This window comes from Fringilla coelebs (assembly GCF_963513975.1).
Source record: "Fringilla coelebs genome assembly, chromosome: 19".
In the NCBI taxonomy this organism is placed as follows: domain Eukaryota; kingdom Metazoa; phylum Chordata; class Aves; order Passeriformes; family Fringillidae; genus Fringilla; species Fringilla coelebs.
The window spans coordinates 3,710,765-3,723,796 of record NC_140045.1 but is presented as its reverse complement, the minus strand read 5'-3'; the positions used below and the strand labels follow the sequence as shown (position 1 = coordinate 3,723,796).

The 13,032-nt window shown below is 42.3% G+C and overlaps 2 protein-coding genes across 5 annotated transcripts; one reads left to right on the top strand and one right to left on the bottom strand.

Moving 5' to 3' along the window:
- The first annotated feature begins 1,570 nt into the window (after positions 1 to 1,570).
- MILR1 (mast cell immunoglobulin like receptor 1) lies at positions 1,571 to 7,079 on the top strand. 4 transcript variants are annotated; one of them, XR_014616627.1, is made up of 9 exons: positions 1,571 to 1,641; positions 1,734 to 1,778; positions 2,611 to 2,898; positions 3,147 to 3,431; positions 3,928 to 4,041; positions 4,484 to 4,573; positions 4,701 to 4,785; positions 5,104 to 5,163; positions 6,832 to 7,079. XR_014616627.1 is itself a non-coding variant. In XM_084218589.1 (9 exons), exons 1-8 carry the CDS (start codon positions 1,608 to 1,610, stop codon positions 5,154 to 5,156), a joined length of 972 nt encoding a protein of 323 aa, XP_084074715.1. In that variant the 5' UTR covers positions 1,571 to 1,607; the 3' UTR covers positions 5,157 to 5,163; positions 6,832 to 7,079. The 4 variants fall into 4 exon arrangements, 2 of the variants coding, with proteins under 2 accessions (XP_084074715.1, XP_084074714.1); XR_014616628.1 differs by lacking the exon at positions 6,832 to 7,079 and adding an exon at positions 6,585 to 6,610; XM_084218589.1 differs by having other exon boundaries at positions 4,701 to 4,763.
- POLG2 (DNA polymerase gamma 2, accessory subunit) lies at positions 6,702 to 12,337 on the bottom strand. Its single transcript, XM_084218587.1, has 8 exons — positions 11,830 to 12,337; positions 11,288 to 11,435; positions 11,044 to 11,149; positions 10,479 to 10,652; positions 9,353 to 9,493; positions 8,451 to 8,531; positions 7,776 to 7,876; positions 6,702 to 6,901 (listed from the first exon to the last, which is right to left on the bottom strand). The coding sequence occupies exons 1-8, from the start codon at positions 12,329 to 12,331 to the stop codon at positions 6,736 to 6,738; spliced, it is 1,419 nt and encodes a 472-aa protein (XP_084074713.1). The 5' UTR covers positions 12,332 to 12,337; the 3' UTR covers positions 6,702 to 6,735.
- Positions 12,338 to 13,032: the final 695 nt, after the last annotated feature.

Genomic DNA, 13,032 nt, shown 5'->3' with positions numbered 1-13,032 from the left:
GTGAGGAAATTTTGCAATGCTGCAACAGCCAAGGATTGGGCAGGGATCCTGTATGAGCCAGGGAAGGGCTGCAGGGCTTGTTTTGTTGCCTTCAGAAAGTGGAAAGAAAGAAAGAAGAGGATTGCTATTAAGTCATTTTCTGTGTAAGCAATTGTACAGCAGGCCCTGGAGTCCTGCAGAAGGCATTGCCCATGCATAGCTGACATTTACTTCACCCAGAGTAAAAAACATCTGCTTGCCAGGCCTGTCATTCTGTAGCTTTGTATTACTGATTACTTCATCAAATTAGTCATCGGGTTTGTTTATGCAGTAGTGTTGAACTCAAATCCTTGATGAGATTTGTACCTTCTAGTACAAGAGCTCACTTCCTTATAGCCTAATATTTGAAGCTCAACTGAAATATTTTCTTAACAAGCTGGTTAGCTATAAATACTTATTAACATCTTAAAACTTCTACAGATTTTAGACTTTTTTAGACTTTTTTAGATTATATTGCTGCTAAAAACACACCCAGTGCTACATACATCCTTAGTCTCAGCTATATTATCACTTGCCCTATCTCTAGCAAATATGTGTCTCTTTGATATGGATCAGTGATCTCATTAATTCCTTTCCCAGAACAGTGCTGGAAAAACTACCCAAAAGGAGAAAGGTGGGGGTTGGTCTTTCCTCCCAAGCAGCAAGTGATAGGGCAGGAGGAATCAGCCTCAAGTTGCACTGGAGGAGGTTTAGACTGGATATTAGGAAAAAATTTCTTCATGGAAAAGGTTAGACATTGGTTCAGGTTGCCCTGGGAAGTGGTGGAGTCACCTGGAGGGATTTAAAGACACAGAGATGTCTTTAAATCTTGGGGATTTTAAAAATGTCTTTAAACACTTGGGTACAGGGTTTAGTGTTGACCTGGCAGTGCTGGAGGAATGGTTGAACTTGATGCTCTCAGAGGCCTTTTCCACCCTCAGTGAGTCCCTGGTTCTGAACTGCAGGGCAGGATGGCTCTGCCACACAACTCAGGGGAGGGACTGCTGCTCACATCAGCCACTGCTCAGGACAGCAGGACACAACATCTGCCTGTCCCAAACTGCTGCTCACATCAGCCCCTGCTCAGGACAGATGGACACAACATCTGCCTGTCCCAAACTGCTGCTCACATCAGCCACTGCTCAGGACAGCTGGACACAACATCTGCCTGTCCCAAACTGCTGCTCACATCAGCCACTGCTCAGGACAGCAGGACACGACATCAGTCTGTCCCAAACTGCTGCTCACATCAGCCACATCTCAGGACAGATGGACACAACATCTGCCTGTCCCAAACTGCTGCTCACATCAGCCACATCTCAGGAGAGCAGGACACAACATCTGCCTGTCCCAAACTGCTGCTCCCCACCCTGCTCTTCCTCTCTCTGCCCACTCCTCTGCCTGCCATAGGCTAAATGTAAGGGAAACAGGACAAAATCCTCCACAGAAACATGAGTAAAGATCAGCACTGATCAGCACAGTTTCCGTATTTAGAACTTCCTCAAGTTCTAAGGCCACTCCTCCATCTCCTTCAGAAGAAAGATCTCTGCCATGTAACTGCACCAGTTCTCTTGCCCAGTATCCAGAAAATGCTTTTTCTCACAATTCTGCTGTTTTCCTATCGTAAGTTAAGGACATGTTTCTTTCATATTACAAACCTTTCTAAAGCAGAAGCATTGTTTCTTGTCTGAAAGCTTTTCTTCTTCTTCTCTTAGCTCAAATGTCTCAGCAGATACAGAAAACTACTGCAAATGGCAAAGGTAGGTTCTTCTGTTGATTTTGAGGTATGTGCTGAGATTGACTGTTAGCCAAAAAAAATAGGGGAGGAATTTAAAAATGTCCAAAAATTTCATGCCAAATTAAATCTTTTGCCTCTCTGTGCAGTGAGTCAGTTTAAAAGTTTCTATACAAAGTTAACCATCTCTTTGCTGACCTGTATGTAAAATCAAAATTGCTTTAACGTGTTAAAACATTTTTTCCCCCATAGAAATGTTGTAATTTATTTTAGTCATGACTAGTTCAGTACCATTTTCTATGGAAAGACAGGTTTTTATTGCAAATTCATTTGTATAAGATCATAAAAGGAAACAAATTTGAGAGACCATCAAAGCCCTTACTGCTACTATTCATATGTTCAATCTGCTTACACAAGGTTAGTTCTGTCTGTTAATAGACAGCAACAAATAAAATATTGCTTTTGCTTTGAGGTTCACATGCTGCCTCTCAACTAATTTATAAGGTTACTTTCTCCTACAATTAATACTCCACAATATTTGATTTAATCTTTTATACTTCTATTATTTTAATTGCTGCTGTAGTTCAAAAGTATTGCTGTTGGTTCATCTGAACACATCTGGGGGCTTTGTGTGCTGTGCCTCTTTTGCATGAACACAGGCATTGTTCATCATGTGTGAAGCTGCATGCTGGTTTTGAGAAGTTATTGAGTTGCCTGCTATCAGAGGTGGAAAAAGTATAATGGGCCATTTCAACAGAAATGAGCATAGCTTGGTTGTCACCATATTTTGGGACAAATCTGGGACTTTCTTGGGTGATAGGTGCAGTCAACTCACTCAGAAGTTTTTTTCTTTCCAGAGATGGTGTCCAATCCCAAGCTGGTACTGGTTCAGGGGACTTTGAACGTGGTGATGAAGCAGAATGTGACCCTCTCCAGTCTCTCTGAGCCTGGATACACTCCTGTCAGATACACACTGTTCAAGCACAACCAGCAGGTATCTGCTTTCAACAGGTCAGACTTGAGCCCTGCACTGTTCACCCTGACCATCAGCTCTGCCAGCGATGTGGGGGAATACAAGTGCAAAGCTGAGTATAACAACTCCAGTGGTGGAAAATACAGCAACAGCCTCAACTTCACCCTCATAGGTACGTCTTGCTGTGCACCTTCCCAGCACTGCTTATTGCAGGGGCACACAACCATCTCTTTTCCTGACTGAGGAGCTGAACTTCACTGCTGTTCTTACCTCAGGAGCTGGCAGGGCTCTCCCACCTGGCTCACGACCCCTCCATCCTCCCTGCCCAGCTCTTTTGTCAGTGCTGTCACCTTACTCCAAGTCTTGCCTGGAGCTTGTCCTTTACTCTGTGATTCAGACTTTTCAGTTTTCTTTCCACAGAGCCAATCTCCAAACCAGTGCTGAGCTCACCCACCTCTCAGGCAAAGAAAGGCCAGAACGTGACCCTGTCCTGTTTCTCGGAGAACGGATCCCTTCCCATCACGTACCTATTCTTCAAAGGAACACAAACCATTTCTCCCCCAAAGACAATGCAGAAGAGGGAAGCAGCTGTGATTTTTCTATTTATCAATTCCCTTAGTGACTTTGGAACCTATAAATGCAAAGCTAACAACAGTTTTCCCAATATTACAAAATACAGCAACGCTTTCAACTTTACATTAGCAGGTATGAATGAAAAGAGGTTACTACTGTTCAAAATGGGATCACACAAAATTCAGAATGCTGTAACTATGCAACTGTTTAGCCAGATCTTTTCCTGCAATGTGATGTTCAAAATATAATTTTTTCATTTAAAAAATTGAGTGTTTAAAATTAATGCAAAACCATAGAATTCCCTGTATCCTAGACAGCAGTAGAAGCTGAAGTGACCATGGAGGATGCCTGTAAAAGATTCACTTTTACAAGAGACCCCTGGTCCACCTTGGAGAGAGTCTGTTTCATTTCTCTCTCTGCTCCCATGAAAGAGCTTAACTGGCATCACCAAGCTGCCTTCCTTCTGCTGGGGCACAGAGCCCTTGGGACTCTCATGAACAGTTACACTAACCCCAGTTAATCTAAAAGCTGAGAGGAATTTCAAGTCTTGATTTCAATTTACAGAAAATACTTAAAATATGAAACAACACTTCATTGCATAAACACTTTTTTTTCTTCTTTTTGGCAGAAGAGAGAAGCCATTCTCAGCCCCTGATAATTTCTCTTGGGCTGATCCTGCTACTACTTATAATAGGATTTGCTCTGGCAATTCCATTTTTCCTAATTCCTTTGTATAAAGCAAGTGAGTTATTTGAATGTCTGTTTCTTTTTCTAAAGGTCATTTATGTTGCCAATATATTTCAGTGTGTAAAGATCACATTTTCAGTAGAGTAATTCCTGGTATTTTATCATGTTGTGGAATCTCCTCTGAAGCAGCACCAGCAGCTTAACAAGACTTTGACAAGGCCAAATCTCTGAGCTGTGTTTTAGATGAAAGATCTGGGGTGGGGGAGGCAAAGCAACAGCAAATGTAATACACAAAAACACTGGAAGGAATTTGACCTCACTGGAAAGGGAAATTATTAAAATGTCCTTGGTTAAAGAATAATTTTGATTGTGAAAATAATATTACCTGATATCTCCAAATCTTAAAAAATACATTGAAACTGTTTATTTCTAAGAAAAATATATATTTATATATAAAAACACACACACAACACATGTTTTTCTTTTACAATTTGCAGAAAAATTAAAGTCTACCAGGCCCTCATTTGGCCTTACTTCAACAGTGAATGCAGAGGAGTCTGAAAATGAAGTCATATATTCAGAGATTGGTAAGTTCCTGTCACCCCCCACAGTCAGTATGGAATCTCACTGGTTTGTTTCAAAATTACAGAAAAAAAATGTCTGATTCAAGTTGTTTGTAATTGAATTAATTGCTGTTCATCATCTTTAAACCAGAGCCTGTTAGACCAGAAGAAGAATACATCAACTTCTCCATTATTAGAAGAGAAGAGGAAAAAGGTGAAAACTGGAATATCTGATGGTGAATATTGGAATATTTGATGCACACAAATATGTTTTGAGGGGACTTTGCTGGGTGGAGGCAGGGCTTAAACACTTGCAATTGCTTATGAAATTGCTTAGTTACTATGGAAAAACTAAAATAGCTTAAAAACTGCTTTGAGGAGTGGGGGGGAAGAAGAAAGAAAACCCCAACAAACCATCCTATGGCAAATTCAACAGCCTCCCTAGGAAACCACACAGATATTATTAGCAACCACATTGCTGATGTAATGTTAATTCTTCTTCTGTGTATCTGTACCAAGAAAGCAGCTATGAATTATGTTATTCTGGCTTTTAGCAGGGAAGAGGGCATGTGCTACAGTCTATTCAAAGGTCCTCATCAGAGACTGAGTAGCAGGTATGATTATAATTTTTTTCTGATTAACTTAATCACATATTTTAAAGAATTTTTCAGCCCTCAAACGTGCTAAGTTCCAGCAAGCAGCATACAAAGAGATGATATTTAGATACAAATTCCCTGGCCTAATCAGTTTGTAGACAGACTGGGTAGCTCACTTTCAAGGGAAAATCTCTGAGCCATAGCATCAAGGATTTCACCTTATGAGAAAAAGCAAGCAGATAAAACTTAGAATTCCATGTGAAGTGCTCACACAGATTTAAGTTCCTGACCATTTAACAATTCTGCTAAAGTAGAAACTGGATTGTTTGCAGACATAAGATAATCAAAAGGCTTTTGTCTAGTGCAATAAAAAAAGAAAAACCATCTCTCAGGCACTAGAGGATCTGGATTTGGCCTCTATGTACCCGCAAGGATGGCAATTTCTCAGTTCAACAGTACTTCAGCTCTCAGAGTGGGGATAGGTTGCTAAAATTAACTTTGGGACAGCTGACTTCAAATTAAATTCTGTATCCTGCTACCAGCTGTTTCTAAGATGTTGCTGTGTTGCTTTAATACCATTCCATAGCCAGCTTATTTAGAATTCCATAAGTTCAGTAAATCACACTCTGCTAACATTGATTATATGTAGCATAAATACTCTATACTGCAATTACTGCTGCTGTTACAAATAACTCATTCAGAGTTAAGTGAGCATCATGTTAATAGAAAAAGATTTTAAGGCAAGTTCTTGTGTTCCATGACACTGACAACCACTTTACACAGGGACTGAACAAGCTGTACTGGAAATCTAGAGAAGATCAGAAACACCCAGTTCTGTATCTCTGCAAACTCTTGTATCTGATTTTAACCACTGTGCTTAGGTACAGGAAAAAGATGATCACACATTAGTCTTTTTCCACCATTTTGTACACACAGATATTTTGTCCACAAAAAATACTGGTTAAAAAGTATTTATATCTGTTACTCTTAGTAATATATTTCTGATTTTTTTATGTTTATCAAGTGCAAGATGAAGTAGCTTACATGTTTAAGAACTGAAGGCATGTGACTAAAATACATTCCTACAAAGAGTACCAAGATACCTGTTAATAACAAATCTATTCCTGCCATTCCATCAAACATCAGTGGTGGTCCATGTAGCATTGGGAGACTTTGCTGACACCCAACATAAAAATTATAAAAGAACATAAATGCAGAGAGAAGATATCAATGTTATTAAAATATTTAACATTTGGAAGTCTTTTATATAAAATGCCATTTTCCAGCAGAGATCACGATTGTGTCAGCAATACAGAGGGAAGCTGAATTTTTAGTTTAGGATGGAGCACTTTCAGTATGATATTAAAATCAAGGACATGAACAAGAATATGGTTAGCCTTGCTAATTAGGGACAAGTTTTTCTCTTCCCTTTTTCCAAGGCAACCTGGAAGACCCAGATGTGACAGAAAACAGATGCACCACCAAGTTTTAGCATAACTGTTTGCAGAAAAGCCACTGACTCCATGACAACGCTGAAACCAGTTCAGGCAAAGATGTCTAAGAAAATACTTTTATTCAACAAGTTTAAGTTTACACATTTTTGGCTGATGTAACATACTTAATTAGAAAGTCCTTCAGCCTGGAAATGTGCATCATTTCCTTCATGGTGGTGTCTCTGCTTCTCAGCTGGACCACTCCATTCTCTAGAGTGCCATCACTTATCAAGACCATGAAGGGAATACTCATCTCGTCGTACCTGCAGAGAGAAGAACCCACCTGTTACTGTTTTTGGTGCATGGAAAAGAATGACATAACTTACATACAAATGACCATAAACTGTACATATTTAGTTTTGCTGTATTGCACTAAGTCTGGTGTGGCATGTCCAGTTTTCTTGTTGCCATTCCTTGCTTTCCTGATTACATGTCTTCAAATTACTCAGCTATTTTAGTATATAAAACAAATCTTATTTGTAACCTATTAAAAGAGTATTTTTCTACAACCAGAATTTATCTTTGTTTTACTGCACATGAACAAGAGGTTGCATTTATTTTGTCTCAGAAAAAACCACTCATCACTATGCTCAAGATGCTCTGACATGAGGAGCCATGTGCCCCAATCCACTCCTGACCAACAAATGCTAACGAAGCCCCCAAATGGAATAGCTGTTTTTATGTCCACAAACAGTTCCATCACAGTGGTTCCAGACTTGGAAGAACTGTCAAGTTCAAGACTATACACAGTGGGTTGTTTGAAAGAGTGCTTAAGAATGAAACACAGAACCAGACCAGATGCAAATATGGGGTGAGGGTGGGAAACAGTTCTGCAAGCTTACAATTCATCTGAAGAAATTTGTTTTCTACATAAGTTGTTTTAAAAAAGGCATTTCACAGTTCCAGGGAAATAACAGTAACATGTGAAAGGTTTCTACTTCAATTAATTTTAAAAATTAGCTGATATATGCTTTTCACAATAAAACCACTTGAATCCAAGTCTGTAGTTCAGGATCTAAACCTTCAGTCAGTAACTGCACTCAATGACTTTCTACTGAAAAAAGAATATTTACAGCAGTCCACAGAAAGTTATCTTTGACCTTCATAGTTTAATTTACAAAAGACTGTTCTCCTTACTTTGTGTAAAGATGTTCCAGAGACACGTGCACAGTTTCCAGATAACCCGGCCATACAGAAATTCCATTTTCTGTCAGTTCATTGAACAATCCTTGACAAACCTGTGTTCATTTAAAAACAAAAGTTAAAAGACAGAACCTTGAGGGCTGAGACTATACAAAGAAACCATTAAAACTCTTAACAAGTGTGGTATTAACATTCCTAGCTGGTGTTTATTTGCTGGCTGAAATAATCTCAAATCAGAAAGCAGCCTGGCAGTTCTGTCTCCACTTCTGTTTAAAAACATGCCAGGGTAAGATTCCTCCCTTCCACAGGGACTTCATGACTGACTTAAATGAAAAATTTTAAAAAATCCTTCTGAACGTGTGACTCACATATCACGATAATTCTGAAAGATTCAGCTGAGAGGGATGGTGTTATTTATTTTCCTTAATTTTGCATGGAACAGGCATCAGCTCTATTGTACCAAAGACAGTTTGTCCACACAAGGAACTGCCTGCAGTGAATTCCTTTGTGACCCACAAGCTGCAGAGTAGGAGCACCATGAACCCTGCACAACCAGGAATCTCCAGGAGTCAAAGCAGCAGCATTTTCCTCAACATAAACAGTGTCTGAACTGTAACACATTACATGGAGAGTCAATGCTCTAAATTAAAACACTCTCTTAAAACATACCTGCCTCAGCTCTGTTGTTGGACCTTTTCCTACATCCAAGGCCACTTTAAGGGGTGCTAAGCAAGGATGAAGCTTAAGTACCTAATAAATTTACAAAAACCAACAGATTACTAAATGTATTTATGAAGCAATTTGAAACAGAACTAGGAAACAGCAATTTTTTTTAAATTAAGGTTCTAAACATACAAAAATTTTCTTTCAGTAAAAAATCCTGAATTAGAAGCAAACTGTATTTTATGCAACAAGCACACAGCCCAGCTACATTCACATGGCAGAAATGACTCTATTTTGGCTAAGCTCCAGAAAAGAGATGAAGATTTGTTAGCAGAGTTCATCATCTTGAATGGAGCCAGAGTGATGAGAGCCAGCCCAGCAGGCAGCTCCTATCCAGTCAACTGCCTGTTCTTCAGGCCCAAACAACTGCCTGGGTAACAGGCACTGAGAGCCAGCACTCCAACCCCAGAAAATAGGGTAAAAGTGGGGAGAATGATGGTCCTTGGGGAGATGCCCCATTACCACCTGTGACCCACTTTCTCTACTCTTCTCAGCCACTTTCAAATGCTGCTGGAAAAGACAAATTGCTCTTTCCCACAATCTGCACTACATTCCAATTTCTCTTAACCCCATCACTTGCACGGCCAAGATCCTACCTACTGATCAGAGAGAAGGGTAAAACAGGAAAAGGGCATCTCAGAATGAGAAAAATTGCTTATGTGGGTGACAGGGACCACAGGGGCTGTGCCATGGGGCCAGCCTGGTGCTGCCAGTGAGAGGGTTGAGTCTGCACCTATTGGGAAGGGATCAGGATAGCCACATGGAAAAGGAAACATTGCCATGCTTGAATTTACCACATTGTCTAGGGGGGTTGTTCTTATTTACTGACATTTTCTACATGAAGTTACCTTTCTCTGAGAATTTTTCTTTGCTGGTAATGGATTCTCAACTACCTGTAGAGAATCAAAGAGATAAGCTAACACTCCTCGGTCCAGATTCCCATTCACAGACAGAACATGAGGGATGACATTCCTCCTTCCATCTCGGCCCTGAAGAGAAAAAACCCACATAGGAAAACATCAAAGATTGTCCCCAAAAGCTTTTTGTTTGATTTAAATGTATAATGAGAGATTGAGCTCAAGCACTTTTATTTCATTTAAAATACAGACATTTATTTAAAACATTACCAGCAATTTTAGCAGTGTATCTGTAACCAGGTAAGGCTGTAACAGTGGGGAAAGCAGGTCAGGGCAGGATGGGATTAGTTTCTTGCTCTGCCACTTAAATAATAAATTTAAATCTATGGCAAATACATTTGAAACTGCATATTCTTTTGGAGGTTTGTAGATTATTTCCAAGTGACCATGAGACCCCACATTCTGAGAAACCCCTATGTAACTCAGTTTTGTAGAAATAAACTGCAAAAGCAGGAAAGACAGGACTGTCATGAGAAGAAGGCTGCAATTTTCTAGTAAAATACCAAGTTACTCTGGTTTTATCTGTTCAACCTAACTCCAAACATTGCCATTCATCAGGTTTGTTCCTCTTCAACATATTCAGTGGAGATATTTCCCTCTGGTCCATCCCTCCCTTTTCTATAAAGCTATTTTTATGACCCATTAATTTATAAAAACTTCTAAATACATGAAAGTGAACAAGCTACAGCAAGAAAGAAAACTCCTCACATTTACAGGCTCTTTTTGATGCAAACTGAAGAGTGCAAAACACAGTCTGAGTCTTTGTTTCCATTTACTCACAGATACAGGTAAAAGCTATGCCACTGACAACAGCTGTCTGTCAATAGGGCTCATTTCTAATTTTGAAGAATTCCTTGCAAAAAAAAAAAAAAAAAGTACCAAACTATTTTATCAGCTTTGAAAATGATGGTTTGACTGCAGAGTATCAACTGTACTGTTCTTGTAACAAATGAATAAAAGGCCAGCCACATGCTAAGCAAGTGGATCAGCAAAGAAACCATTTCTCTCACACATTACCATCTTTATCAGGAAAGATGTTTAATACAGTAAAGCTTACAAGCAATTTAGATCTCTCTCCTGGATACAGCTGTAACAGTTCAGTATCACCAAGGTTCTTCAGTGTTTCTATTGTTTCTGTCCCCCAGGGAAAGCTATAATGTAACTTAAATCCTCTTCTGCCTTCTTCATCCTGAAAGTCACTGCTGCTGAAGTTAGATGGGCCTACAGCAAACTGAAAATAAGGAATAAGAGGTGATCACTACTGCAAATCCCATAGTAACTACAAAAACCAAGTCTGCAATGCAAAATAAAGTCAGGGTTATTTTAGTACCAATTTCTGATTTTTAGAAAAAGGTTTTTATTAGTTAAAGCCCAAATCTCCTGGTTGTTTTATGGCATTTTCATCTCACATCACTGACAAAAACAAAACATTTTGTCTTTCTGCAAGTCACATGATAAACTATTTATCAGGTTTGTCATCAACTTCAGTAGCTTTTACATTTCCAGGAGAAATGCACCTAGACCAGGCCAGCGATGTAAGGCCATAAAACCAACCAGGGTGACTATTCCCCCCAGGTCATAAAGGAGCAGGCCAAGATTCCCCACGGATATGCTGCTGTTACCTTTCTCCACCACTGCAGCCTCTGGCGTAGCCAGTAATCGAGCCACTGTCCTGCAGTTCTGGGAGAACTAAACCAGGCAAGCAGAGACGTGGTCCTCTCGCCTATTCTTTAAACAACAGCAAGGGCAGCAAGTTAACACCTTGGGAAATAACAGGGGAAAAGCAAGAAAGAGCATTCAAAAATAATGCAAAAGTGAAACAGTTGATTTAGGTATGATAAGGGATTAACTCCTCTATTACTCTACCTTGTAAGGTTTTTGTTGTGTTGTTCACTTTCTGAAACAGAATGTTCACTTTCTGGAAGAGAATGAAAGCACACTCCAATTTGAGCAAGGCCACAGGGCAGTCTTTTGTTCACCAGCTCTAAGCAGCTGACATATTGCGCCAGAACACCTACAAAAGAAAAAGCCCTGTTTTTAGTGGCCACGGGAAAGTTTCTGATGTTTTAACTCTACCAAAACCAAATTAAGCACATATTATACACGTGTTGTTTGTACATGCAGTCCCACTATCTTTACTAGCACTGATGCTTTGCTGACATGGGCTCAGCAGGCCGGTTCCTCTGGGCACGTTGATTTTAATGTACTTTTCCCCGAATTACAGGGAGCGTATCCGCGGCGCACCTGTGCTGGTCAGGTCCTTGAAAAGCACACGTATTCACAGCTTACAGAAGGAACATTCCCACCGCACCAACGCAGCTGGGAAAATCCCTTCAATGCAGCTGCTTGGCTCCTAGCAAGAAACTCGTGCGCAGGGCGCAGGCTGAGCGGAGCCGCCCGGGACCTACCGGGCAGGAGGCTCTCCCGCAGCAGCCCCGCGGCCCCCAGGACTTCTTCCAGGGCCGGGCCGCCAGCGCTCTGCCCACAGCCCTGGAGGGCTTCGCGCAGCGTCTCCGGGTGCAGCAGCCGCAGCCCCTGCGCGTCCCGCAGAGCGCCGGGCGGGCCGTGGAGCGGGGCATCCACGGGGAACACCTGCTCCCGCACGGGCAGCGCCGAGTCCCACCACTGCGCCGCCAGGTTGGCGCGCAGCGCCGCGCCCAGCGGCCCGAAGCCGGGGTGGCGGCCGCTCAGGTAGGCGCTCCAGGGCAGCGGCCCCGCGCCGCCCCGCAGGAAGAGCCGCCGCCAGCACACCTCTAGCAGCTCCGCCCCGCCCGCCGCCTCGGAAGCATTGCCGCCCTCCGAGTACGGCCTCGCCGAGCACCCGGGCGGCTCCAGGACTCGCCGCCGCCTCGGCTGTCCCAGGGCGGCGCGGCCGCACCAGCGGCAGACTTGGCGGGAGCTCAGCGCCATCTTGCCGCTCCCTCACGGCGGGGCTGGAAGGGGGGGGGGGGGGGGGGGGGGGGTGTCGGTCCGGGCAGCCATTGCGCACGCGCAATGCCCCCCGCGGGAAGCTGGGGGAAGGGGGCCCAGCATGGCGGCCGCGCGTGCGCAATGGAACCATCGGCCTTTCCGCGACCGCGGGCCGAAGGTCAGGGACCGTCCGAGGTGAATTTTCTCTCCCCAGGTTGATTCTTCTCACCTCTTGTAAGCGTAATGATGCCGTCAAATAACTACTGCTAAAGGAATTGACGTTTTGGAGCTGAATTTCTCGCCTTTTGTAAACATAACTAATGCTGTTAGGTAACTTCTACAATAGAAGTTGCTTAATAAAAGAACTCGTTTCAAGCATTGGGTAAGATCACATCACACAAATAAACAGACCGGGTAGGAGGAGAATGTGCATTAGAGAGGTGGGTTTGTGTACCTTTGTTATAAAAAAGATGTAACTTTTTACCCCTTGGTGCGCTTGATAGGTGTAATCAACCTTGAGCCCCGTGCCGAATAAACAATGTCTCTTATAAACCAAACTCGCCTCAAGAGCTCCCAGCATCGGCAACAAGGCCGCACCTGCCGGGGTCACTTCTGGCCTGTCCGTGCGGGACAGGGGCGGCCGGAGCTCGCCAGCAGCGCGGACTGGGCGGGGGACAATGGGACAGACGCTGCCCTCGCTG